A 27,035-nucleotide genomic window follows, 5' to 3' on the forward strand; every position below is an offset into this window, starting at 1 on the left:
TGTGTGTGTGTGTGTGTGTGTGTGTGTGTGTGTGTGTATTTTTTTACTTTGAGACAGGGTCTTGCTCTGTTGCTCAGGCTGAAGTACAATGGCACGATCTTGGCTCACTGCAACCACCACATCCCAGGCTGAAATGATTCTGCTGCCTCAGCCTCCTAAGTAGCTCCCAAGTAGCTGGGACTACAGGCATACCTGGCTAATTTTTGTGCTTTTTGTAGATATGGGGTTCCGCCATGCTGCCCAGGCTGGTCTTAAACTCCTGGACTTAAGTGATCTACCTGTCTTGGCTCCCAAAGTGCTGGGATTACAGGTGTGTGAGCCATCGTGCCTGGCCCCCTGGAGATTTTTTAAGATTTTTAAAGTTAATCCTGCTTTCTGCACACATATTTCCTTTATTTTGTTTATTATTATTTTTTTGAGACAGTCTTCTCTGTTGCCCAGGCTGGAGTGCAGTGACTCGATCACAATTCACTGCAGCCTCCACATCCCAGGTTCGAGCAATTCTCCCACCTTAGCCTCCCAAGTAACTGGGACTACAGGCGCGTGCCATCACACCCGGCTAATTTTTGTTACCCAGACTGGTCTCAAACTCCTGGGCTCAACTGATCCCCCCACCTCGGCCTTCTGAAGTTCTGGGATTACGGGTGTGAGCCACTGCACCCAGCTGAAATATGCTATTTCTAACGTACAGCAACTTCAATACCCGATGCATAGTTTTTGAATGGAATTTGCATACTCATTGTGTCAGGATAACTGTGATAAATGACCTGTCAAAAACTGGTTGTGTTTTTAATGTAAATATTAGCATTTGGGATATTATTTTTAGTTAGTATGATCTTTGCCTTAAATTCATGAATACTTGGTGTTCTGAGCCTTAGTGGAATGTAAATTGAGAACGTCTTTTTTGGGTTTAGTCCTGAGGATGCCCTTGGACTGTGGTCAAACGTTCATCAGTCAGGATCATTGCTACAGGGCTACTTTCAGGGAAATGAATAAGGCAGTTCAGCAATTGCCCCTTTAACCTGAGCTTGGGAAGATACAGAATTAGGCTATAGTGTGATAGCTTTAAAGAGCAAAGTGAGGGGCAGTGGGGGGAGGGAGAGCATCAGGAAGAATAGTTAATAGATACTGGGCTTAATACCTAGGTGATGGGATGACCTGTGCAGCAAACCACCATGGCACATGTTTACCTGTGTAACAAACCTGCACATCCTGCGCATGTACCCTGAACTTAAAAGTTGAAGAAAAGAAAAAGAGCAACGTGGAAATTGTAAGATTTTAACATTCACTGATGGTTCTATTGATTCATTATCCCTCCCTTTCTCTCTGACATTAATTAGTTCAGTACATCTTCATATCTACACTAGATATTGAAACTATGTCTACTTGCTGATATCTCTGTCTGCAGCCTTGTACCCCTTCGATTTTATATTTCTTATTGTAGCCTTTATCCTTCTGGATTACTAATCTTGGATCACAGTAGCTTGAAATCTTACCATGATTCCTCATTGCCTGCAGGTTACAGTTCAAACTCCTTAATGAGACAAGCACAGCTGTGTAGGAGCTGAGCCATCCCTGTGTTCCTGTTTCTTCAGCAACGTTGTATTACTGGCGTTTCCCCAAACGTGCGATGTGCTTTCTTTGGAATTGTCTTTCTTTTTTTCTTTCTCTTTCTTCTTTCCTTCCTTTTTTCTTGTTTGATTAACTCCTACTCGTTCAGGTCATTTTGGACTTTAGTTCCTTGTTGGGTTAGGTGCCCTTTATGGCACCCAGGCATCTCCTATTTGTTTTCTATGGTGGTGGAATCTTTTACATTCTATAGTGTGGTAAGCCCATTGTCCAGTGGGCAGAGTGTGTTTTCCTGTAGAGATAACTCACTATTGGTTATTTTGCCTTCTGTGAGAGAATTTGGGTTAGCAAAGTTAAGCTTGCACAAGAAGGTGTGCTTTACTTATTGCTTTACTTACATGCATTACTTATTGCTTATGAAGCCCATTTTGAAGCAATACCGTTTTTGAAATATGTGCTATATGTAGTAAATTGGTCATGACATACTGATTATAAACAGTAATACAGTCATGAGTGATAACATAACAAAGGTCATTAGTCACTGGAAATTGCTGGCATGGACTATGTGAAGTTAGGGACCTGCTGATATAGCGGTGAACCTAATTTTACACGAAATATTAACAAGCTCTGTGACATGGAGCAGGGAAGATAAATTCCTAGAGTCAGATAAATTGGTTCAGCAGAACCACACAGTGGAATTATAAAAACAACACATTCTGGGACTGTTAAGCAGGGTGAACTTTTGCCCTTGTGGAATTCATAGTCTTCCTTAGAAACCTAGAGGGAAATTCTGTCTTTTTTCTTTTTTCTTTTTTTCTTTTTTTTTTTTTTTTGAGACAGAGTCTCATTCTGTCGCCCAGGCTGGAGTGCAGTGGTGTGGTCTCAGCTCACTGCAACCTCTGCCTTCTGAGTTCGAGTGATTCTTGTGCCTCAGCCTCCCAAGCAGCTGGGACTACAAGCATGCGCCACCACGCCCTGCTAATTTTTGTATTTTCAGTAGAGATGGAGTTTCATCATGTTGGCCAGTCTGGTCTCGAACTCCTGGCCTCAAGTGATTCCCCTGTCTCAGTCCCGCAAAGTGCTGGGATTACAGGCATGAGCCACTGTACCCAGCTGAGTGAAATTCTTGTGCCTCACTTGTGAAGAGCTGTATTAAGGTTACTGCAGAGGCTACTTCCCGCCATCTGAAGGGGAAGGAGTCCACCCTCCTTGTTTAACCTTTACCTGCCTCCAGTAGGTTTCCCTGCATCCCGGGCTTTCCTCTGCAAAAGCCAGATTTGAAAACAAAACTGTAAAAGAAGTTATTTTAAAATGAGACAGGCCAGGCGCGGTGGCTCATGCCTGTATCCCAGCACTTTGGGAGGCCAAGGCACGTGGATCACCTGAGGTCAGGAGTTCGAGACTAGCCTGACCAATATGGCGAAACCCCATCTCTACTAAAAATACAAAAATTAGCCAGGTATGGTGGCAGGTGCCTGTAATCCCAGCTACTTGGGAGGCAGAGATAGGAGAATCGCTTGAACCCTGGAGGCAGGGGTTGCAGTGAGCCAAGATCATGCCACTGCACTCCAGCCTGGGTGGCAGAGCAAGAGACTCTGCCTCAGGAAAAAAAAAAAAAAAGATTCCCACCTTGACTTTTTTTCTTTTCCTTTTGTGACAGGGTCTCGCTCTGTTACCCAGGCTGGAGTGCAGTAGTGCGATCATGGCTCACTACAGCCTTGACCTGCCAGGCTCAAGCAATCCTCCTACTTCAGCCTCCTGGGCAGTTGGGACTGCAGGCACATGCCAGCACGCTTGACTAATTTTTGTATGTGTTTGTAGAGATGGAGTTCCACCATGTTGGCTAGGCTGGTCTAGAACTCCTGAGTTCAATCTGGCCACCTCGGCCTCCACAGGTGCTGGGATTATAGGCCTTTTCCATTCTTCAGTCACCTAGTCTTTCTAGACCTGTGGTTGTCAACTTTGCACTATGGAGTCACATCGAGGGCTTGAAAAAAAGAAACGACTGCTGCCTGGGTGTCACCCCTACAGGCAAGGTTAAATTGGTTCAGGCATCAGTATTTTCAAAGCTCCCTAGGTGACGTGGATGTACAGCCTAGGCTGAGAATGATTGCCACCGGCTGTCTGTCCACAGTTGTGTCCAGCACCTGCCACCTCTTGGCTTTATTTAATTCTCCATTTAGTCCAGAGCCCACAGTTCATCACTTCATTGTCTTGCCTCTTGCCTCACCTCGTATCAGTCTGCCCTGTTATCCTGAATCCATCCAATAATTATAGCTGCTCAACTTTGAAAATCCTACAGAGGGTAATCACACAGCCATGTGGACTAACACTACTACACATTGGTAGTCTCAGGGCTCAGCTAAACCTGCATGTGGTGCTTCCTGGCAGTGCTTTTTTTTTCTGTATTTAGCTCTGATACCCATCACTTAAAAAAACCTCTTCTAAATCTTCCTTCTACCGCATTCTTGGTGGATGACCTTAGCTCCTACTTCATACTGTGGATCCCATCATGCCTTAAATTACTTTTTTCCTTTTCTCTCTTTGCCCTTCGCCTAGCTCTTCTTGAATTTTTAAAGAATTTCAAGTAGTCTTTAGAAAATTGAACTAGAGGCTGGGCGTGGTGGCTCACGCCTGTAATCCCAGCACTTTGGGAGGCCGAGTCAGGTGGATCACCTGAGGTCAGGAGTTTGAGACCAGCCTGGCTAACATGGGGAAACACTGTCTACTAAAAATACAAAAAATTAGCCAGGCGTGGTGGTACTCACCTGTAATCCCAGCTACTCTGGAGGCTGAGGCAGGAGGATTGCTTGAATTTGGGAGGTGGAGGTTATGGTGAGCCGAGGTTGTGCCATTGCACTCCAGCCTGGGCAACAAGAACAAAACTTCATCTGGGGGGTGGGGAGTTTCAGCTAGAAAGCCAGGGCGGGGAGGATCGCCTGAGGCCAGGAGTTCAAGACCAGCCTGAGCAATATAGTAAGACCCCATTGCCACAGAAAAAGTTTTAAAAAATTAGCCAGAGACAGTGGTATGCAGTGAGCTATGACTGCTACTGCACTCCAACCTAGGTGACAGAGCAAGATTGTATCTCAAAGAAAACTAGAAAAATTTAAAGTAGAAGCCCTCTGTTCCACTCTTTGGCCCTTTCACTCAGTGTCAGGTTTCAGTAGAAACTAGTGTTTGTTTACTGTTATCACATCTCAGCTTCCATTCATTTACTTTTTAACCCATTTTTAGCTCTCTACCGTTATCCTCCATAAACTGTCCCAATTCTTGCCAAAAGTGCTCAGAGATAGCAGTAAGTACATATGTAATCTACCGAACATTTCCATTCTTATCTTGGTCTCTCCAGCAGCATTCAGTGTTATTCTTTCTTGAACCCTTTGAGAAAGAAAACAGCCTGGCCAGATAAACCCTTCTGTTACTTTACTTGCACCCTGGCTGTCTTTCTGGTTCTTTGATCCCCACTTTTAGCCTTCTTCATGCATTACTCTTTTTTTTTTTTTTTTTATTAGAGGGAGTTTCGATCTTGTCATCCAGGCTGGAGTGCAGTGGCACAATCTTGGCTCACTGCAACCTCTGCCTCCCAGGTTCGAGTGATTCTCCTACCTCAGCCTCCCAAGTAGCTGGAATTATGGGCGCACCACCATGCCTGGCTAATTTTTGTGTTTTTAGTAGAGACGGGTATTTCATCATATTGGTCAGGCTGGTCTCAAACTCCTGACCTCAGATGATCCACCCGCCTCATCCTCCCAAAGTGCTGGGATTACAGGCATGAGCCACTGTGCCCGGCCTCTCCTTCATGCATTATTGATTCAATAATATTACATTCCTTGGCCATCTTCTAAGAATGCTGTGCCTCGGAGAGCTTGTGTATTTACCTTACAGTGGATGGCTTCTATATTTTTATCTCTAGGCTAACCTTACTTACTGAGCCCTCTGTGTCTGTTTACTTATTTACTCTTCATTTATTCGCAATTATTTTTAAAAATTGAGAACATACTATGTATTATTGCTGTACTGGGCTCTGGAGAATTTATATTCTATTGTAGTGTTTCTCCAAGTGTAGGTTACTGCCAGCCTGCATCATTTGGGATGCTTGTGAAAAATGCAGATTCCTAGTCTCTTCATCTGGTTCATTCACTTGTGATCTCTACCTGTGGGCGTTATTTATACCAAAAGTTGCAAACCTGTGGTCTCCTAGATGAGACATCACCACTTGATGTCTTAAGAGTAACTTAAAGTTTGTACGTTCAAAAGTTGATTACTCTCTCCCCTCTCCTATTGTGCCTAGATTTTATGAATGGCACCATTAGTTACCATAACCTGACCCAGATATACCCCTCCTTCTCCTTCATTCCCCCTCCACCAACACCCTCATCATTTATTGGCTAAGCTTCTTGATTGTGAGTTCTCACCTTCTCTTGACTTTGCTTCTTTCGCTTGTTTCTTTTGTGTGTATGTTTTGTTTTGTTTGAGACGGTCTTGCTCTGTCACCCAGGCTGGAGTTCAGTGGTGCAGACTTGGCTCACCACAACCTCCGCCTCCTGGGTTCAAGCGAGTCTCCTGCCTCAGCCTCCCGACTAGCTGGGATTACAGGTGTGCACCACCATGCCTGGCTAATTTTTGTATTTTTAGTAGAGACGGAGTTTCACCATGTTGGCCAGGCTGGTCTTGAACTCCCAACCTCAGGTAATCCACCCACCTCAGCCTCCCATGAGCCACTTACAGGCATGAGCCACTGCACCCAGCCTTTCACTTGTTTCTTATACCTTTCTGGTTTGTGTGTCTCTCTCTTTCTTTTGGACCTTTGTAATATTTTTCCCTTGCCTTCCATCTCCCCTGCCTGTACTTTATTCTCTTAACTTCTATAAATACAAAAATGATCCTAGTTGCTTCCTTTTAGTCTTTCATGGTTATTTCTTGCCTAGAGGATGAGCTCCAGGCCTTTTCAGCCTTGTCTGTGAAGTCACAAAGAATTTATAGTGGAGATGAGTCTTAAAGCAGTGCTGCTTAAGCTTGAGTGTGCCTGTGAATCACCTACAGATCTTATTGAACTGAAGATTCAGTTTCAGTAGTTCTGAGGGTCAGTGAGGCCTGAAATTCCAAAGCTCTGAAAAGCTCCCAGGTGTTGCCAATACTGCTGGTCCACGGGCTACACTTGGAGTATGAAAGTCTGGAAAGACCACCTCCTAGAAATAGTTGGATGCTTCCATCTCTCTTCTCTCAGTGTTCCAAACATACTTTGATGATAGTCTGTATCACACTGCATTTGCAGAGTCCTGTACAGACTTTACTTCTGAATAAGAGGTGACCTGTGTACATGTGAGAACCACCTCTCCTCTTAACACATGGAAATGCTGTAATGATTAGACACTTACACACCCAGAGCCTGAAAATATGAAAGGAAAATCTGCATATTCCAGAAACCAAGAGGGAATGTAAAGTAGTGGGTTGGTCTTGTCTGCTAATTTGAATCCTGGGGAGGTTTTAATTTACTGATATTTCTTCTTGTTATTGGTCATATTTTCCTCATTCTTTGCATGCCTGGAAATTTTTTAGTAAATGCCAGACATTTTAAATTTCACCGTGTTGGGTGCTGGATGTTTTTGTTTTTCTGGACTCTTGACTTGAGTTCTTCAATTCATTTTCTTTTTCTTTTTCTTTTTTTTTTTGAGATGGAGTCTTGCTGTGTTGCCCAGGCTGGAGTGCAGTGGCACAATCTTGACTCACTGCAACCTCCGCCTCCCAGATTCAAGTGAGTCTCCTGCGCAGCCTCCTGAGTAGCTGGGATTACAGGCACATGAGACCACACCTGGCTAATTATTTTTTGTGTTTTTAGAAGAGACAGGGTTTCACCATGTCGGCCAGGCTGGTCTCGAACTCCTGAACCCAAATTATCCTCCTGCCTTGGCCTCCCAAAGTGCTAGGATTACAGGCGTGAGCCACCGCCCGGCCTACCTTATTTTCTGTGTCATAGGAATCACTCTCTTCCTTTGCTTGATGTCCAATATCTTCAAAACTGTTGTCTCCTGTATTTTTTTTCTGATTTTTTGGTTGTTTCAGGTGGGAGAGAGTAAATCCAGTTAATGTTTCTTCATCTTGTCCAAAAGTTGAAGGTTTGGTGGGTGGTGGGAAGAGTAGGGTTTTTAGTATTAGTGTGAGGACAGAGTCAGTGCTGCACACTAGTTGTAATAACCTCAAACTGTAAACGACCCAAACATCCATCCACAGAAAGTAGATAAAGTGTGGTATATTAGTAAAACTATCCGGTAACAAGAGTGAATACATGATAGCTAAATGTAGCAACATGGATGAATCTCACAAACATAACGCAACCCAGAGGCCAGACAGAAAAGATACATCCTATAGGATTCCATTCACGTAAAAATGTAAAGCCAGCAAAACTAGTCTGTAGTGTTAGAAGTCAGGACAGTGAGTACCCTTGAGGGGAGTGTAGTACGTGGAAGGAGACATGAGGGGACTTCTGGGGTTCTGCTAATACCGTTTTTTGATCGGGGTACTGGTTACGTGACAGTTTCACTTTGAGAAAATTCTTTGAGCTGTGTACTTACATATGACTTTATCATATGTACATTATGTATCAATAAAAAGTACCACCCCCCCCACCACACACACACCACTTCCCCAACAAAAAGGTCAAGGCTGCAAGCCAAATGCATTACAGGAAGGTAAGAACTGGATTCCCAGTATAGAACCTGGAAAGCAAGTCATCTGCCCTAGGCTGAGGGTGGAAATGGACACCCATGAGAAAGCTTGTGCAACGTGTAGGAATCATAGGCTCAAGTTCATACTGTCTAAGAAATGCAGAAACCCTGATCTGAGACCCTAAAAGAAAAACTGGTTGGAAACCAGTAAAACTTGTAAGACCCTATCTGAGCCACTTATACTCCTGCCCCACTTGAAGGTCTCCACCATTGAGGCCACTTTTGAAACACTAGGCAATTGATCGCCCCCCCATCACCCATGCTGGAGTGTAGTGGCACGATCTCGGCTCACTGCAACCTCTGTCTCCTGGGTTCAAGTCATTCTTGTGCCTCAGCCTCCCAAGTAGCTGGAGTTATAGGTGTGTGCCACCATGCCCAGCTAATTTTTCTATTTTTAGTAGAGATGGGGTTTTGCCATGTTGGACAAGCTGGTCTTGAACTCCTGACCTCAAGTGATCTGCCTGCCTTGTCTTCCCAAAGTGTTAGAATTATAGGCGTGAGCCACTGCACCAGCCCCAAGGCTACTTCTGACCTTGGAAACTTCGTTATTTTGAAAAAAACCACTGGGATTTAAAAAATTTTTTGGAAAAAAAAATCACTGGGATTTTAGAGCTCTTTATTCTGTCATCCACATCTCAAACTCTTTCATGATTTCTATGTAGAAATCTGTAGATTGGCTTCCAACACACGTGTCATGCCCAGAGGCATTGTTTCCGCGTGTGGAATGATGGTCCAGAGCAAAGTTTTGTTGACATGTTTATTAAGAGTTTTGTAAGGAGAAGATTTTCTGGGCATGTGCAACCCAGCTTTCCCATTAAGCCACAGCTCCTCGACAGTAGAGAATTCACCTGTTGCTTGTTGCATCTTCAGTGCATATGATAATGACTAGTGTACATTCGGGGCTCTAAAGATGTTGTTCAGTAAGTGACTGCAAAGTAGTCATGGAGTACCACCACTGTGTGCTGAGCATGGTGCTACAGATGTTTTGTTCATTTGGTGACCTAATGGATATTCTTTTATTGTTTTGATAAACATTTCAAGTAATTTGTACCACGTGGCCTTGTTGGTTGCATTATGTAAGTTGAAACAGTATTCTGCAAGGTAGGATCTTGTGCCCTAGGGGGTACACAACAAACTGATCCGTTGGGTTTTGGAAAGAAAATATTAGAGAGAGACAGGGACAGAGGGGAGTCACAAATTATGTTTTTTTAAAGGTCCTGTGATGTAGTCTGGCTTATTTTGAGTAGAAATGTCAGACACAGTACTTAACAATTCTCTTCCTTCATAAACCTAGGGATTTGTGGCTGTTGGGAGAGTCAGAATGAGTCTGTGATAAAATACTGCATTCTCAACACGAAAAGTTATTCAAAGGAGGAGGTGTATCTAATGGTATTTAAAGTAAAACATCTTGGAAGAAGGGAAAAATAGGATCTACTCTAAACTTTACCAAAATGTAATCACTTCAAGACTATTCAGTACAGTTTAGATGGTCTTCGTTGCTGCTGTTTTTAATCTAAAGCCTAGCCACAGGCACTGAGATTATTGGTGGGCCAGGTTTCTCTGTTATTTGGTCGGCAGTTGACCTGCATGTTTTGGTAGTTTAATAACACTTAAGGATCACACAGTGGGACCAACAGATAAAAATCACTGGGATTTTAGACCTTGTTCTGTCATCTACATCTCAAACTTTTTCATCATTTCTGTGTCTTTGCCTGTCCCTCTCTCTGGGCTGCATTCTGGGAGCTTCTTCTAATGTAGATTCCAATTCTTTCGTAAACTGTGAGTATGCAAGATTCTGTATTACTTGTCTTTTGAATTTCTGATGTCAGTGATCATAACTTGTCATTTCTAGAACTTGTGTGGTTCTTTTCATATTATTTGTGGTCATATATGATTTCCCTCATTTCCTTCTCTTCTCCTGGGTTTCGTTCAGGTACAGGGAGGTTGCATTCTTGGCCCAAACCCACGTGGTGAGGTGTTCTCCAAGAAGACTTTTTTCTTTTTTGTTTTTGTTTTTGTTTTAGATGGAGTCTTGCTCTGTCACCCATGCTGAAGTGCAGTGGCGTGATCTCGGCTCATTGCAGCCTCCGCCTCCCAGGTTCAAAGGATTCTCATGCCTCAGCCTTCCGAGTAGCTGGGACCACAGGTGCACATCACCATGCCTGGCCATATTTTGTATTTTTTAGTAGAGACAGAGTTTCACCATGTTGACCAGGCTGGTCTCGAACTCCTGACCTCAAGCGATCCACCTGCCTCCACCTTTGAAAGTGCTGGAATTGCAGGCATGAGCCACTGTGCCCGGCCAAGACTTTTTTCTTTTGTTCTATTTCACTGAGGACTTAATCCAAGATAGACGGCATCTACATCTTCCCTGTATGGACCAGGATTTTTCTGCTTGCCTTTCAGGAAGTCCAGATTTACACAAGGCTCTCAGAACAGTTGTCCTGTCAGTCTTATCTCAGGCTTCTCTCCATCTCCAGGTCACCAGGGACCAATGGATGGTCAGGAGGCAAGCATGGACTCCAGCACTCACTCGCTGAGAGACTTTTTTCTCCTTTCTGACTTTAGAGACTCTTCTCTTTATTTTCCTAACGGTTCACTTATGTATTGTAAAACATGCTTTTACTACACTTGTATTATAAAGGAAGAGAGAAAAGTTTATATCTATGAATATGTACATATATAATTCATGTATACCATAAATATGTGTATATATTTTGACTTGTATATGCATTTTTAAAACCTCTGGAAGGACAAGAAACTAGTAATGCTGGGGAAGCAGTAATGGAAACAGGCAGATGAGGGGGTAGTGGTGGCAGATTTCTTTTATCAGACCCTCTTAATATTTTTAGTGATTTGAGCCGTATCAGTATATTACCAGTTCAGGGGCTGAATGTGATGGCTCATGCCTATAATCCCAGCACTTTGAGAAGCCAAAACAGGAGGATTCTTTGAGCCCAGGAGTTCAAGACCAGCCTGGGCAATATAGTGAGACCCTATCTCCATAAAAAAAAATTAAAAAATTAGCCTGGTATGGTGGCGTGTACCTGTCATCCTAGCTACTAGGGAGGCTGAGGTGGCAGGATCGCTTGAGCCCGGGAGATGCAGATAATTACAACACTGCATGCCAGCATGAGCAACAGAGCAAGACCACGTCTCATCCTTTTCAATCAATTAATTGTGTAATATAAACTTTTTCCCCAGCAGTCTAGATGTTCTTTACCCAGTAGGTTTCAGGCATCTAGTCTGCTATTTTGTTAGAAATAGAATAGTGATTACTTTTGTGGTTATATGCATTTTAGATCATAGTTTTGCCCATCTGGTCCTCTAGATGAGCTCTGTAGATCAATATTTTCCAAACTATCTGTGGCAAAGCAGTTGTTCTTTAAAATTTTTCCAATCTAGCTGGGTGTGGTGGCTCACACCTGTAATCCCAGCACTTTGGGAGGCTGAGGCGGGCAGATCACGTAGGTTCAGGAGTTCAAGACCAACCTGGCCAACATGGTGAAACCCTGTCTCTCCTAAAAATACAAAAAGTTAGCTGGGCATGGTGGTGCATACCTGTAATCAAGACCAGCCTGGGCAATATAGTGAGACCCTATCTCCATAAAAAAAAATTTAAAAATTAGCCTGGTATGGTTAATTTTGGGAGGCTGAGGCAGGGGAATCACTTGAACCTGAAGGTGAAGATTGCAGTAGCTGAGATCGCACCACTGCACTTCAGCCTGGGTGGCAGAGCAACTCTGTCTTTAAAAAAAAAAAAAAAAAATTCAATCTGCCATGAGCCAGTACTTTAGTAACTACAATAAAAATAAATTGCTGATTACATGCTTGATGTCTTGGCAATGTTAAATTGCTATACAAGTTTCTAAAAGGTTTCACTCAATTGTTTCTCACTTGTAAACCGGTAAAAAGCAACTACTGGACCAGACCACACTTTGAGTAGCACTGCAATAGATGGTGCTCCAGTGTCTTCTGGTACTTGGTGTATCAGAAATTGATTCCACCCTGTTCTAGAAATTTCTTGTTGATTTTTAAGTTTTTCCATTGTAAACCTGGTGTGTGTGTGCATGCATTTGTTTATGTGTGTGTAAAACTGTTTGTATGGCTTTATCTGAAACATTAGATGTTTGCTACAGCACACGCCTGCCTTGGTTAGAGGCCAAGCCTGTGGCTGACTGGTCTGGGTAGTGGTACTGGTGTCCCTCCAAAAGTCACTCCCAGTTTAACAGTGGATTTTATCAAATCAAGATGCGTTGATGCAAGTATTTTTTGATCATCTGGAAGTTCTCATTGGTTGATTTTCACAGTGAGTCAGAGCTACCATCTGGCTGGCAGCAATTGTAAGGTACCATTGATGTCAGAGATGTTAAAATGTGGAAGAACATGTGTCTTAGCATATCTTGCAGATGGACCCATGATTGTTCTAGTGTCTAATTACTCTCGAATGCTTGGAGACTTGTTTATGAGAAGTACTCGTCATGTATTTATGAGAAGTAGGAGGAAGCCTTCAGTGGCTTCCTTTAGAAACTTCACCACTATACTGAATGGCATCTTGTTGCGACAGCCTGATGTTAACTGGGGCACGTTGTCTGTTCTCCAGCATTGCTTCTTTCTTTTTCTTGAGACAGAGTCTCACTCTGTTGCCCATGCTGGAGTGCAGCAGCGCAATCTTGGCTCACTGCAGCCTCCACCCCCTGGGTTCAAGCGATTCTTCTGCCTCAGCTTCCCGAGTAGCTGGGATTATAGGCACCCACCATCACGCCCAGCTAATTTTTTTTTTTTTTTTTTTTTTAGTAGAGATGGGGTTTCACTGTGTTGGCCAGACTGGTCTCGATCTCCTGACCTCAAGTGATCCACCCACCTTGGCCTCCCAAAGTGCTGGGATTACAAGTGTGAGCCACCACACCTGGCATTGCTTCTCTCATTAGGAGCCTTGCGGTGCTGCAGCATCCTTGCAATGGACCAGCAGTGAGAATGTTGGCAATTTGGCCACTTACCTGTGAACTGGTGGCACTGGTATATCTTCCAGTGTCATTAATAGACACTTTTCTCATCATTTAGTTTTTTTTCTTACTTTCAGTTTCCTTCTGTTCTACCTCTGCCATTCTGACTTTATTAATATTGGGAGTTCCAGTTGTCCCATTATCTTGCTTGCCGTGCACGCTGCTTGACACTTCTTTTAACTGTGTATTATCTCCCTGCAAAGAAATGTATCAGAAAGTTCTGGTTATCCTTTCATAATTTTCTGGTGCAGATGGGGTTTTATTTTACCTGTTTTTATAGTTCTGTGGCCACTTCGATGGCAATTTAAGAGGAAGAGGAGTTAATCTTTGGGCTAATAACACTGCCATTCATTTCTTCACCGTGTATTTTATTGAAATGTCTGCTCTGTGCCTGGCATAGTTCTGTGAGTACAGCAGTAGTCAGAGAGTACATCATGGGTATTCAATCTTTTGGCTTCCCGGTGTCACACTGGAAGAAGAATAATTGCCTTGGGTCACATGTAAAATACACTAACACTAACAATAGCTGATGAGCTTTCAGAAATCACAAAAATCTCATAATGTTTTAAGAAAGTTTATGAATTTGTGTTGGGCCACATTCAAAGTCATGCTTACCTGGTGCTACTTCCCTTCATGTTTAGATCTTCTTTTAGAAAGATGTCAACTTTTTAAAATCTTAACTTAGAATTTAGTGATTTTATTGATAGCTTGTAAGTGCTTTGATTTGACACGATTGTATTCTATAGAAATAATTTTTGTATCATTTGCTTTTTAGCCGATTACACCTCAACAAGAAGGCAACTGATAAACAGCCTTATAGCAAGCTCCCAGGTGTCTCTCTTCTGAAACCACTAAAAGGGGTAGATCCTAACTTAATAAACAACCTGGAAACATTCTTTGAATTGGATTATCCCAAAGTAAGTACAGTGTTATGGTTTTTTGTTTTGTTTTGTTCCCTTCATGATGAACCTTTAGTGATTTTAATACTGTAAAAGGTGAAGTTATTAAAAATTCATGATGAGGTTGGCCTCATAAAATATAAGCTTTAGTAGTAGTCATCACAGAACAGAAATGTGATGAGGAAGGGGTATAAATTCCCTTTCTAACCACCTGTATGTCCGTGTGAAATAGAGATCCCGGAGTAAACCTGAAACTCAGACAATGTCAAGGGCCTGGTAGTTTGAAAATAAAAATTTTCTTCCATAATAGGAAGAGGAGACAAGGAGAGGGAGAAAGCAATGTTAGTGGTCCGAAATGGGTTGCAGTACAGCTAGAACTCAACATGACTTCCCCGGAGAAACTGGCTTTGAGCCGAGAGTAGATTACCATTAGTGGTAAGGTAGGGTTTCATCTTATCTCATTTTTAATTTTCTTACTGTTCTGATTTTAATAGCTAATTGTATTGCTTATGCCATTTGTCTTTATAATCTGTATATCTATAAACTCAGTGTACTCCCTTAATTGGAGAACTTCTGGTTTCCTTGAGCTGAAAGTATTTTTTTTATCCCTTTGCTTTAGTAGTCCACCTGTAGTTTCTTAGAAGAACTTAATATTCTTTGATTTTCATACTTAGCTTTACAGCAGCTTTGTATTAAATTGCTTATTTGAGACACTGCTTTTGAAAGGGCACTTTGTTGGTAACAGATCCCTTGTGAGAAGAATGTGTCTTTAAGCTTCTCCCCACTTGACTCAGTACGGTTTAATTTTCCCTTTCTATTCACTTGCCTCGGTTTTTCCCCTATTGCCTCAGTTTTTCCATAGCTATTTTTGCTACTGGGGTGTCGTCCCTCTTAATTTTTTTGGACAGGGTAGCTCAAATAGTCAGAAGGAAGATGATATGCGCACTACACTTCTCATGGTGACTGGTTTTCATGCTCTTATTTCTTTTCTTTTAGCCTTTATTTTTCTCGGTAGCACCAATGAAAAGAATAGAGAAGACACAGATGTGATAGCCTTAATGCAGCACTTATTAAGTAGGTAGACATGAGTATCATTCAGTTGTATTTTTAGTGTTTTTATATTACTGCTTTGGAGTTTGGGAGTTTAGAAGCCAATTTTGGAGTGTTGAAAGCTGTTTTGAAGCAAGAAAATTGTATGTTCTACCTTGTGTTTGTATGTTTAATAATTTTAGATATTTGAATTAAATACATGTGTTAACTTCAATCAATTAAATACATAGTTTTTAAAAAATAAGATATAATTGTATATACTTGTTTTTTCAGACTAAAAAATGTAAAACTTAGCCTTTTGTAATTCAGAAAGAAGGATATAAATAAAGTTAATTGTAAAATAAGCTTTGCAGTAAGAAAACTGAAAGATTTTCAAGCTCTGTAAAAGTAAATGCAAAGGAGAATTAATGTTCATGAATGAAAGAAATTTTTCATTGATTATGAATGAATCTTAGAGCATAGCTTAGAGTCATGTGCATTATCATTGTGAAGCTGAATCTCACATTTCAGTTTTTAACCATCCTCTTTCATTTTCCCCATTCAGCCACTCTTAAAATTGGTTATGGAATTTTTATGTTGTCGTGCTTGTGAGACAATAGTCACGGGATTTAAATGCTTGAAGAAATTAGTGAGGGGTTTAGTTGTAGAAAGTTTTTTTTTTTTTTAAGACAGTATCTTGCTTTGTCACCTAGGCTGGAGCATAGTGTGGCACAGTCATGACCCACTGCAGCCTCGGCCTCCCAGGCTCAAGCAGTCCTCCCACCTCACCCTCCCTAGTAGCTGGGACCATGGGCATGTGCTACCACACCTGGCTAATTTTTGTATTTTTTGTAGAGGGTGTTGCCATGTTGCTGGGGTTGGTCTTGAACTCCTGGGCTCAAGCAGTCTCCCCACCTCAGCCTCCCAAAGTGCTGGGATTACAAACGTGAGCCACCATGCCCTACTGAAAGAATTTTTAAAAGTAACCCCAGGGATATATGTATCCATTAATTATGAGCATTTCTAATGACCCCATAACTGATTTATTGTGAATGAAGATTTCGGCCAGGCGTGGTGGCTTGTGCTTATAATCCCAGCACTTTGGGAGGCTGAGGTGGGAGGATTGCTTGAGGCCAGGTGTTCAAGACCAGCCTGGGCAACACTGTGGTGAGACCCCACCTTCAAAAAAATAAAAATTAAAAAATTGAAATAAAAAAATTTTTTGGAAATTACAGTTTAGAATGATCTCAAGAGCTCTTGTTTTCACTTAGAGTAGTAGTTCTTTTTCCATTTAGTTATATCATTTAAGTAGGTTGAGGAGAAAGCTGTTTTGACATTCATTGTAAAATGAATAATAGTATCTGCAGATTATTTTATTATTTGTTAGTACATAATTTTGTTTTCTAATTATAAAAGTATATTTAGCTGTATAAATAGAACATTTGGAAAGCAGAAAAGTGCAAAGTACCTGCAATCTAAGGGAAATGTTTGATCTCACAGCATTTTATTTACTTTGTAAAAACCAAATACAACGATGAATGTTCCACAGGAGACTAAATAAAGTTAAACTACTGAAATCACGCATATCTGAGTGTGAACAGACAAGGCATTTGTGTCACCACGAAGTCAAGGAGACACAAAATAAACATTTACGTGACTGCCAGGTGCAGTGTCCTTTCATATTTGCATTTTGCCTGGTGTGAACATCGTTTTACCAGAGTATGGAAATGTTTTCATTTTGGACATAACTTTCTCTTCTCATATTCAATTGGGACCGTCATAGGTGAACATATATTGGAGCTTTAAAATTTTATTTGATTTGGACATGTGCAAGAAAATTTGCTACTACTGGTACTTGCTCTGAATTTCTAGGTTTCAATTTTTGTGAGACTAGTTTCCCTGAAAGATCTCTGTGCTGTATACATCTTACAGATCTACTTTTGTACTGATACTCGTTCCTTGGGAAGACATAAAAGAATGAAAAGGTGATGCAGTTCGTTTTCTACAACATTGAACATTCATTTGTCACCAGCATAGAAAGGATTTGGGGAGAGATTAAGCAGTAGCAGGAATAGTCAGTAATCTGCATCTAAAGTGACTTGATGGCTTTACTTCAGTACATTCTGGCCATGTGAAGAGTACCTAAATTAACTATCAGAGTTATTAACAGAGTGAACCTATCATAACTATGTTTTTTTTTTTTTCTTTTTTGCAATTATAGAATTTATTTATTTATTTATTTTTTCCTTTTGAAGCAGAGTCTTGCTCTGTCACCCAGGCTGGAGTACAGTGCCACAATCTTGGCTCACTGCAACCTCCACCTCCTGGGTTCAAGCAATTCTCCTGTGTCAGCCTCCCGAGTAGCTGGGATTACAGGCGCATGCCACTACCCCTGGCTAGGTTTTGTATTTTTATTAGAGAGAGGATTTCATCTTGTTGGCCAGTCTGGTCTTGAACTCCTGACCTCAGTTGATCCACCCACCTCAGCCTCCTAAAGTGCTGGGATTGCAGATGTGAGCCACCGTGCCTGGCCTGATTTAACAATTTTAATACAGGGATTCTTAGCAAATAAAATGTCTGATCAAATTGTGAAGACACAGAGCTGATAGCTGAAAAACGATTCCTGGTTAAAAGCTGATACTTTAGAAAATACTTGGAATGCTGCCTCCAATTTGGTGTAATTTCCAATATCAGAAACAAATGAATCTTAAGTATTTGAGTCTGAACCTTTTTTTTGGATAATATGAATATGAGTCTCTTTTACGCTCTGCCTAATCAGAAAGTATTTGTTTTTAATTAAAAATTGTGTTTAAGCACTGCAATCAATAAAAATTAAAACTTTTAACCTTGCATCTGAATAAAGGCAGACTATACCTCCCTTATGACCTCCCTACTTAACACTAGTATAACATTTTTCTTCCCATTGAGTATATTTCTAGTACTATATTTTTACAAAGTTTTCTCTTGCTGGGGAAAATAAAAGCTAAGATTAGTTTTTATGGAATTGTATTACTTACAAACATTTCCTTTCATCATATGCACTCATACTTACAAAATAGCATTAAAAAGTCATTAAAGGCTGGGCATAGTGGCTCATGCCTGTAATATCAGCACTTTGGGAGGCTGAGGTGGGCAGATCACTTGAGCCCAAGCATTCAAGACCAGCTCATCGTCTGTACTAAAAATACAAAAATTAGCCAGGTGTGGTGGTGCACACCTGTAGTCCCAGCAGTTACTAGGGAAGCTGAGGTGGGAGGATTGCTTGAGCCTGGGAAGTTGAGGCTATAGTGAGCCAAGATCACGCCACTGCACTCCAGCCTGGGTGACAGTGAAAGACCTTGTCTCAAAAAAAAAAAGCATTAAAAAAACTATGCTATGTTTGGGAAAACAAGGAACTCTTTAGAGCAAGCCTTGCTGAGCAGCCTCCTATAGTAGGAAAGCTCATTGTTACTTTTGTCCTTTGAAAAGTCACTTAACCTCTCTAATCATTATTGTGAAGGTCGTTCCCTTTTTGGTGGCTCAACCAAACATTGTTTTGCGAGTCTGAATGGGAGGCTGGCTGACACTTTCGTGACTTAGAGTCAGCTCTTAAAGAAATTTCAGGAGGATGGTAGAAGTAGGGCCCTTTCCATTTTCAGATTTTATCTGGTCTCTGGAGACCAGGTGACTGTCAAGTTGGTGTCAGTACCTCTTGCGTGGCAAGTTTGGTCAGTCATTAGAGGTGGATATTGGATAGAATATATAATAACAGCAGTAGGTAGGTAGAAAGTACGAGGACAATATACATTGCTTTCCCCATCGACTTAATTATTAAAACATGTTTTTCATTTGAAAAAAAATCTTAATTAGCTAAACCTTCTTCGTTAACTTTAATTTTGGTTCTTTTGTGATCAACTGCAAATTTCTTTTATTTTTATTTTTATTTTTTTTCCCCGAGACAGTTTCACTCTTGCTGCCCAGGCTGGAGTAAAATGGCGCAATCTCAGCTCACTGCAACCTCCCTCCACCTCCCGGGTTCAGGCAATTCTCCTGCCTCAGCTTCCCAGGTAGCTGGGATTACAGACGTATGCCACCACACCTGGCTAATTATTGCATTTTTAGTAGAGACGGGGTTTCACCATGTTGGTCAGGCTGGCCTCGAACTCCTGACCTCAGGTGATCCACCTGCCCTGGCCTCCCAAAGTGCTGGAATTACAGGCATGAGCCACCATGCCTGGCCCACAAATTTTTTTATTGACAGTTTTTGCTGAGATTATAGTTAGTGGGCAAACAATTGTTATTATGCTCAAAGCACTATAAACATTTTATTTCTACTTTTTACTTGTGTGTGCTTTTCAGTGAAAGTAAATATAATAGACTTTGTCATTCTCTTGAGTTAGTTAGCTTTGTTATGTTTTCAGGGACATAATTAACCTCCCTTCTGTGCTTGAAAATGTTCAACCAGTTTTATGTTGTCGTCTTTTGGTTTTGTTTTGTTTCTTGAGATTGCGTCACACACTGTCACCCAGGCTGGAGTGCAGTGGCGTGATCTGGGCTCATGGGTTCAAGTGGTTCTCCTGCCTCAGCCTCCCAAGTAGCTGGGATTACAGGCACGTGCCACTACACTTGGCTAATTTTTTGTATTTTTAGTAGAGACAGGGTTTCACCATGTTGCCCAGGCTGGTCTCAAAAACCTGACCTCAAGTGATCCACTAGCCTTGGCTTCCTGGGGTGCTGGGATTACAGGCATGAGCCACCGTGCCTGGCCATTCAAACAGTTTTAGAAAAGATTTGGTAGGAAATTTGTCATTGAGTCAACATGAATTTATTACCACTTCTGGAAAAAAAAAAAATCACTGCTTAGATAGAATACATATCCTACAAATAATAGAGTAGTATTTTTGTATGTTAAGGACAAATACTTAAAAAATTTAGTTGTTGGCTGAGCGCGGAGGCTCACACTTGTAATCCCAGCACTTTGTGAGGCAGAGGCAGGCAGATCACAAGGTCAGGAGTTCAAGACCAGCCTGGCCAATGAAACTCCGTCTCTACTAAAAATGCAAAAGTTAGCCAGACGTGGTAGCGGGCGTCTGTAGTCCCAACTACTCCTACTCAGGAGGCTGAGGTAAGAGAATTGATTGAACCTGGGAGGCGGAGGTTGCAGTAAGCTGAGATCATGCCACGGCACTCCAGCCTGGGCGACAACACAAGACTCCATCTCAAAAAAAAAAATTGTTAATGAAAATTTAGGGGTTCAGCTCAGGATTTTATAAATCTGGCTGCTTGTCAAATCACCCCAGAGACTCAAAAGTCTAGAATAGGGTCCAATTCTCTTTTTAAAATAAATGCCCCAGGGTAGTTTCTTTCTTTCTTTCTTTTTTTTTGCGACAGGGTCTCACTCTGTCTCCCAGGCTGAAATGTAGTGGCACGGTCTTTGGCTCACTGCAGCCTCAACCTCCTGGGCTCAAGCAATCCTCCCACCTCAGCTTCCCAAGTAGCTGGGACCACAGGCACGCCTCACCATGCCCAGCTAATTTTTAAAATGTTTTGTAGAGACATGGCCTTGCCTTTTTGCCCAGGCTGCTCTCGAACTCCTAGGCTCAAGGAGTCTTCCCACCTTGACCTCCCAAAGTGCTGAGCTTACAGGCATGAGCCACCATGCCCAGCCCCAGGGTAATTTTGTCACAGCTAGGCAAGTGTTAAGAAATGCCTTTCTTAATTTACTGTTAAACATCTAAACATAGCAGTGGGCAAAATAAAGTTGTGGGTATTTTCATAGTTACAAGACTAAACATTCATTTCAAGATAGTAAATGTCCATTCAAATCAAATTCTGTTTCGTTTCAAAAAGTTATAAAACAAAAAAGTGTAATCTTACTTTGTCCTTTTCATGTGATGAATTTGGAAGGGCCCTTTAAATTTATATAATTTGATTTTATATGAAATTTGTTATACCTTCATGAAATAATATTAAGTGTAGAGACAAAGCTTCTACGGAGACGGTGTGGTTATTTTGCTTCCTTTTAATGTCACTTTTTACTCTGCTAGGCACCCTGTGAGCAGTTAGTGAATGAATCTTCAGTAATGATATGGCCATGGAGAAGCTTGAGATCCAGTTAATTCCTAGGAGATTGCTATCTGGGAATGGCAAGACTGCAGTTGTGGGCACTGCCAGTCTCTTCCTTATTTCTTCTGCTTGCAGATAGGCTCCTAATCAGGAGAAGCTTCATTCCATTAAAGCAACACTTGTTATCATAAGTGTTTGCATCCGTTGTGAATGCTGTCTTTTAAAACTTTGCATAATACAATTGCTTGTTTATTCCTGTGCTTTTTATTCAATCAATAAATGCTAGTAAGTGCTTTTTTTTTTTAAGAATTTAACTTACATACAATGCTTTTTGACTAGTATGAAGTGCTCCTTTGTGTACAAGATCATGATGATCCAGCCATTGATGTATGTAAGAAGCTTCTTGGAAAATATCCAAATGTTGATGCTAGATTGTTTATAGGTAAGTAAATTCTGTAGTAACCATTTTCCATTGATAGTGTAAAGTATCAGTAATCTCTGCATTGAACTGAAGATTAAGGTGTTAGCCTTGTTTGTTTTAAACATGTTTGGTGGAGTACTGAAAGGTGTTTATGTCCTTTTGAGAAAAGTTATAAAAACAAAGGTTTTTTTTTTCATATCTGAGATGAACAGTCACACAAAAAATAATATTTTTCCCATTAATCAGACATGAGGGTCTGTTATTTTTCGTTTCTTCAATATTTTAAATGTGTGGCGTTTTCTGTATCTTATTGACTATAATTGGGTGAATGATATAATTCACTTTTATTATATTACAAGAAGGGGATTTTTCCAAAAGCTTACAGGCTTATTTGAAAGACTTATTAAAGTGTGTTTGCCCTTAATGTTTTTTTTTTTAACATAGAACTGATGTGATCTCTCTAGAAAACAAGTAAGTCATGTATAACGATACCAAATCGTTGCTATTTGAAGATAGAGCAATGATTTAAATTTTTTATTAGCTTAAAATGCAATTTTGAAAATTAATGTAAGTGTAGCACACCTGCAGATTAATCAGGATCATTACAGATCTGTCAACTCATGGTCAGAGACGCTCATTCTTCACATGTGCTATCTTAAACTATTTACTATCATATATTCATGGGGTTTCTTTGTTTTTTTTTTTTTTGAGACGGATTTTTTGCTCTTACCACCCAGGCTGGAGTGCAATGGCGGGACTTCAGCTCACTGCAACCCCTTCCTCCTGGGTTCAAGCAATTCTCCTGCTTCAGCCTCCTGAGCAGCTGGGATCACAGGCGTGCATCACCTCACCCAGCTAATTTTTTTCTATTTTTAGCAGAGACAAGGGTTCACCGTGTCAGGCTGGTCTCGAACTGCTGACCTCAGGTGATCCACCTGCCTCGACCTCCCAAAGTGCTGGGATTATAGCCTCCCCAGTAATTGGGATTACACTCATGTGCCACTACGCTAAGCTAATTTTTTTGTACTTTTAGTAGAGACGGGGTTTCGCCATGTCAGACTGATCTGAAATTCCTGACCTCAGGTGATCCACCCCCCATCGACCTCCCAAAGTGCTGAGATTGCAGGCGTGAGCCCATGGTGCCCAGCCATGTGTATTTATATTTAATAAGTCTTTATTAAATATAATCTCACTGTATTTATGAATTTATACTGTTTTAATTGTAGCTTCAAAATGACACCTATAGCTTTTTTCCTTAGGATTATTTTTTAAATTGACAAAATTTGTATATATTTTTGGTGCACAGCTTGATGTTTTGAAATATATATATACACTGTGGAATAGCTAAATTAAGTTGATTAACATACGCATTTCTGCATGTATTTATTCATGGTGGGAAATCTCTCTTAGCAGTTTTCAAATAAACAACACGTTGTTGTGTACTTTCTCATGTACTTGTACTTTATTTGTGGTGAGAGATCTACTCTCAGTCATTTTCAAGTATACCATACATTGTTGTTAGCTATAGTTGCCATGTTGTACAATTGCCGTTAAATATTGACTCATACTTAACTACTAAGGCAGGGACTTAAGAATTAGAAAAAGTGAAACAGTGAATTTTCAAAGGTAAATGATACAGTTTTCCTTTTGAGAATGGAGAGTTTTTTCCTAAATATATTATTATGAATAATAGAGAATGTTACATAATATGAAAGTATGTTTATTTGAATTGTTAAATATGCAAGTACTTTTCATTTCTATCATGTATCTTTATACTATATTTTTAATGCTGCATAAGTCTTTTACTACTCTATCTTTACATTTTTAGGTGGTAAAAAGGTTGGCATTAATCCTAAAATTAATAATTTAATGCCAGGATATGAAGTTGCAAAGTATGATCTTATATGGATTTGTGATAGTGGAATAAGAGGTGAGGTTTTTTTCTTATTTATTTTATGGAACTATTAATTTGAAGATAAAATGCTAAAAGCAATCTGCAGATACATTCATGAGTTCGTTTTATTTGCCTGAAAGAGTAATTTATTTCATCATTATTTCATGGTGATACGTCCAGTTAATGCTTACTAAGATTTTGATTTTTTTCATCCTAAACTAGCATGTTACATGTATTAAAATGTTTTCATTTTGAAGAGAAAATTTCAACCATTAAATTAAAAATGGTCATTCATTATATAATCTGCAAGCTTTCCCATGGGTGTAACTTTTCCCTTGTTTGCCTGACACTTATCTTTAATGTGTTTCGGCTTGCGTAATACACCGTCTCACAAAGGGACAGAAATTAATAGGTGCATATTTTATTAGAACACATACACTTATCGGACTATACGCATGACTTTTTACTTAAATGATTTTAGCAAGAAGCCTTTCATATACTGAAATTATAACTTGCATTTGTGAATACTTATAATAGTTTCAGTGTTCTATAATATTTTGTTATATTCTAATTGCCTTAAGTTTCTCAACCCCAATACTATTCACATCTCGGGCTTTGTTGTGGGAGCTGTCTTCTAGGATGTTTAGCAGCATCTCTGGTATCTACCCATGCGATGCCAGTAGTACCCCCTTCTCAGTAGTAAAAGCAAAAATATCTTCAGATGTTGCCAGAGGTCCCCTGTGGGGCAGAATTGCCCCCAGTTGAGAAGCACTGACCTAGAGTGAGTATTTAAGGTCCAAATACAACTTCTCTTTATACAGTAGACTTAGTTCTTAAAGACTTGGAGGAAATGAAAAATAAGGTCATGTAAAAATGATATGAGATGTTTGCTAAAGATTGGGCAATAATTTAAATTTTTTATCAGCTTAAAATGCAAATTAGAAAATGAACATAAATGTCGCACTCCTATGAGTTAATCAAGACTATTACAAATCTGTCAACTCCTGGTCAGAGATGATGTTCCTTCTTCATATTTGCTATCTTCAATTTTTTAGTATCATATGTTTTTCAGTGTACAGATCTCTGTTCAATATAATCACATTCCATTCCGGTGTGCAAATCTGATACTCACAGAGAAAGTAGTCTCATTTCCTATGGTTGGAGAGTAGAGAAGCCAGCACGAGAACTGAGGTCCTTTAACCTCTGCTCCTGAACCTTTTCCACTAGGACACATTGTCCTTACTCCAATTTAGAAGTTCCGACAGGGGGTAATCTTTTACTAAGTGTATTCTGCCTCTGGTACATAGTAGGTATATACTGGGCTAAAAAATGTATAAATTAGCTTTCAAGAATCAGGCCCTTTTGAAATTTTGTATTCTCCTCAGAAAGGTGGTGGAGATTCATTTTATTAGATCCATATGTTTAAAATAATGTTTTTATTAAGAATTTAATAACAGTTCACCAAATATATTTTATATTAGTGGGCATTCTACTAAAAAGAAATTTTCTTTTCTCCCCCTCTCTGCCTTTTTTTTGAATTGTAGTAATTCCAGATACACTGACTGACATGGTGAATCAAATGACAGAAAAAGTAGGCTTGGTTCACGGGCTGCCTTACGTGGCAGACAGACAGGGCTTTGCCGCCACCTTAGAGCAGGTGAGTATGGTGGTTATAAATCATGTTCATGGTATCAGACCCCTCATCTCCCAGAAGCTTGAGACTATGGGAGCAGGAATTAGGTATCTCAAGTTAACTGTATTAAGTCCATTTTGGAACCTGCTGTGTTCCAGAAGCCCTGAGTTGAGAGCAGCTGTTTTCATTAGTGAGGAAATTCTTGGGCCCCTGACTGTACCCTGGCAGTAAACAGCTGTGCTCAGGAAATGCCTGTGGTCTTATTGCCAGCTGAACAGTCTAACCTCCTGCCTTGTAGTATTCACTTCCAGTTCTAGAGTTCAGTTCTTCATATTGTTCTTTCAAACATTCAATCTGAAAAGAATCGCTGCCCCCGGCTTTTTTTTTTTTTGACAGAGCCTTGCTCTGTTGCCCAGGCTGGAGTGCAGTGGCATGATCTCGGCTCACTGAAACCTCCACTTCCCAGGTTCAAATAATTATTCTGCCTCAGCCTCCCAAGTAGCTGGGATTTCAGGTGTGCTACCATGCCTGGCTAACTTTTGTATTTTTAGTAGAAATGGGGTTTCACCATGTTGGCCAGGCTGGTCTCAAACTCCTGACCTCAAGTGATCCACCTGCCTCAGCCCTCCCAAAGTGCTGGGATTAAAGGCATGAGCCACTGCTCCCAGCCCTGAAAAGAACCTTTTTAAAATATCACAAAGTATTTCAAATATACAGAAAAGAAAATTTATTCATACAAGTCCTTATAAAACCCATTGGATGTCCTTTTAAAACATATTTCTAATAATTATCTGAGAAACTTATGTTTTCATTTTATTTTTTCTCCACTTTAGAAATAGTAACATGCATAGGAAACTATAAATAATGGAAAAGTATAAGATGCAAAAAAACAAAAACCAACAACCTAGAACCCTAACAATTACAGGAAGTTTCTGGGTTTTTTGGGGTTTTTTTTTTTTTTTTTTGGAGACAGAGTCTCGCTCTGTCACCCAGGCTGGACTGTAGTGGCACTATCTCGGCTCACTGCAAGCTCTGCCTCCCGGGTTCACACCATTCTCCTGCCTCAGCCTCCTGAGTAGCTGGGACTACATATGCCTGCCACCATGCCCGGCTAATTTTTTGTATTTTTGATAGAAACAGGGTTTCACTGTGTTAGCCAGGATGGTCTCGATTTCCTGACCTCATGATCTGCCCTCCTAGGCCTCCCAAAGTGCCCGGCCAGAAGTTTCTGTTTTTAAAAATAAAGGTTTGTTATCTCATTTGGGCACTTTGGAGTCTTTATTTTTCCCCCCCTTTCTGGACTCTTTACAAAACATTGTTGAGATAGTATTCTAAAAGTAATCTGTATCTTCTTTTTGTGACTTTGTAAGCTTTTCCCATATCATTAATAGCTTTTTTATTGGCTGTATTGTAGGCTATCCTGTGTGTGTCCTATGCTTGAGTTAATCATTCCTGTGCTGTTAAACATTTGGGAGGAAAAATTTGTTGTAATGTTATAAGGACAGATACATGATTTCACTCTTTAAATATGTCAACTTGCTCTTAAACGTATCTGCATTTATATTCTTTTGAATTGCAGTCTTATGATTGCCACATATCTGAGGGGGTAAAGGTACATTGTGGGAACTTGCGTGTGACCTTTGGCAATTTGAACTGTGAGCTCTTTCTTAATATTGCCTGTAAATGTATTTGTTCTACTGCAAGAAATTGTTAGTCTTTTTTTTTTTTTTAATTATACTTTAAGTTCTAGGGTACATGTGCATAACGTGCAGGTTTGTTACATATGTATACTTGTGCAATGTTGGTGTGCT

The 27,035-nt window shown here is 40.5% G+C and overlaps 1 protein-coding gene across 1 annotated transcript in view; it reads left to right on the plus strand.

Annotated features, from left to right (window-relative positions):
- Positions 1–27,035, plus strand: part of UGCG (UDP-glucose ceramide glucosyltransferase) — a 38,334-nt gene that overhangs the window by 3,440 nt on the left and 7,859 nt on the right. Inside the window, exons 2-5 of the mRNA XM_011941752.1 lie at positions 14,079–14,220; positions 21,616–21,718; positions 23,526–23,627; positions 25,136–25,248. Coding sequence (XP_011797142.1) covers positions 14,079–14,220; positions 21,616–21,718; positions 23,526–23,627; positions 25,136–25,248 — 460 coding nt within the window. The remainder of the gene's footprint in view (positions 1–14,078; positions 14,221–21,615; positions 21,719–23,525; positions 23,628–25,135; positions 25,249–27,035) is intronic.

Source organism: Colobus angolensis, unplaced genomic scaffold (assembly GCF_000951035.1).
Source record: "Colobus angolensis palliatus isolate OR3802 unplaced genomic scaffold, Cang.pa_1.0 Scaffold103, whole genome shotgun sequence".
Taxonomy (NCBI): Eukaryota; Metazoa; Chordata; class Mammalia; order Primates; family Cercopithecidae; genus Colobus; species Colobus angolensis.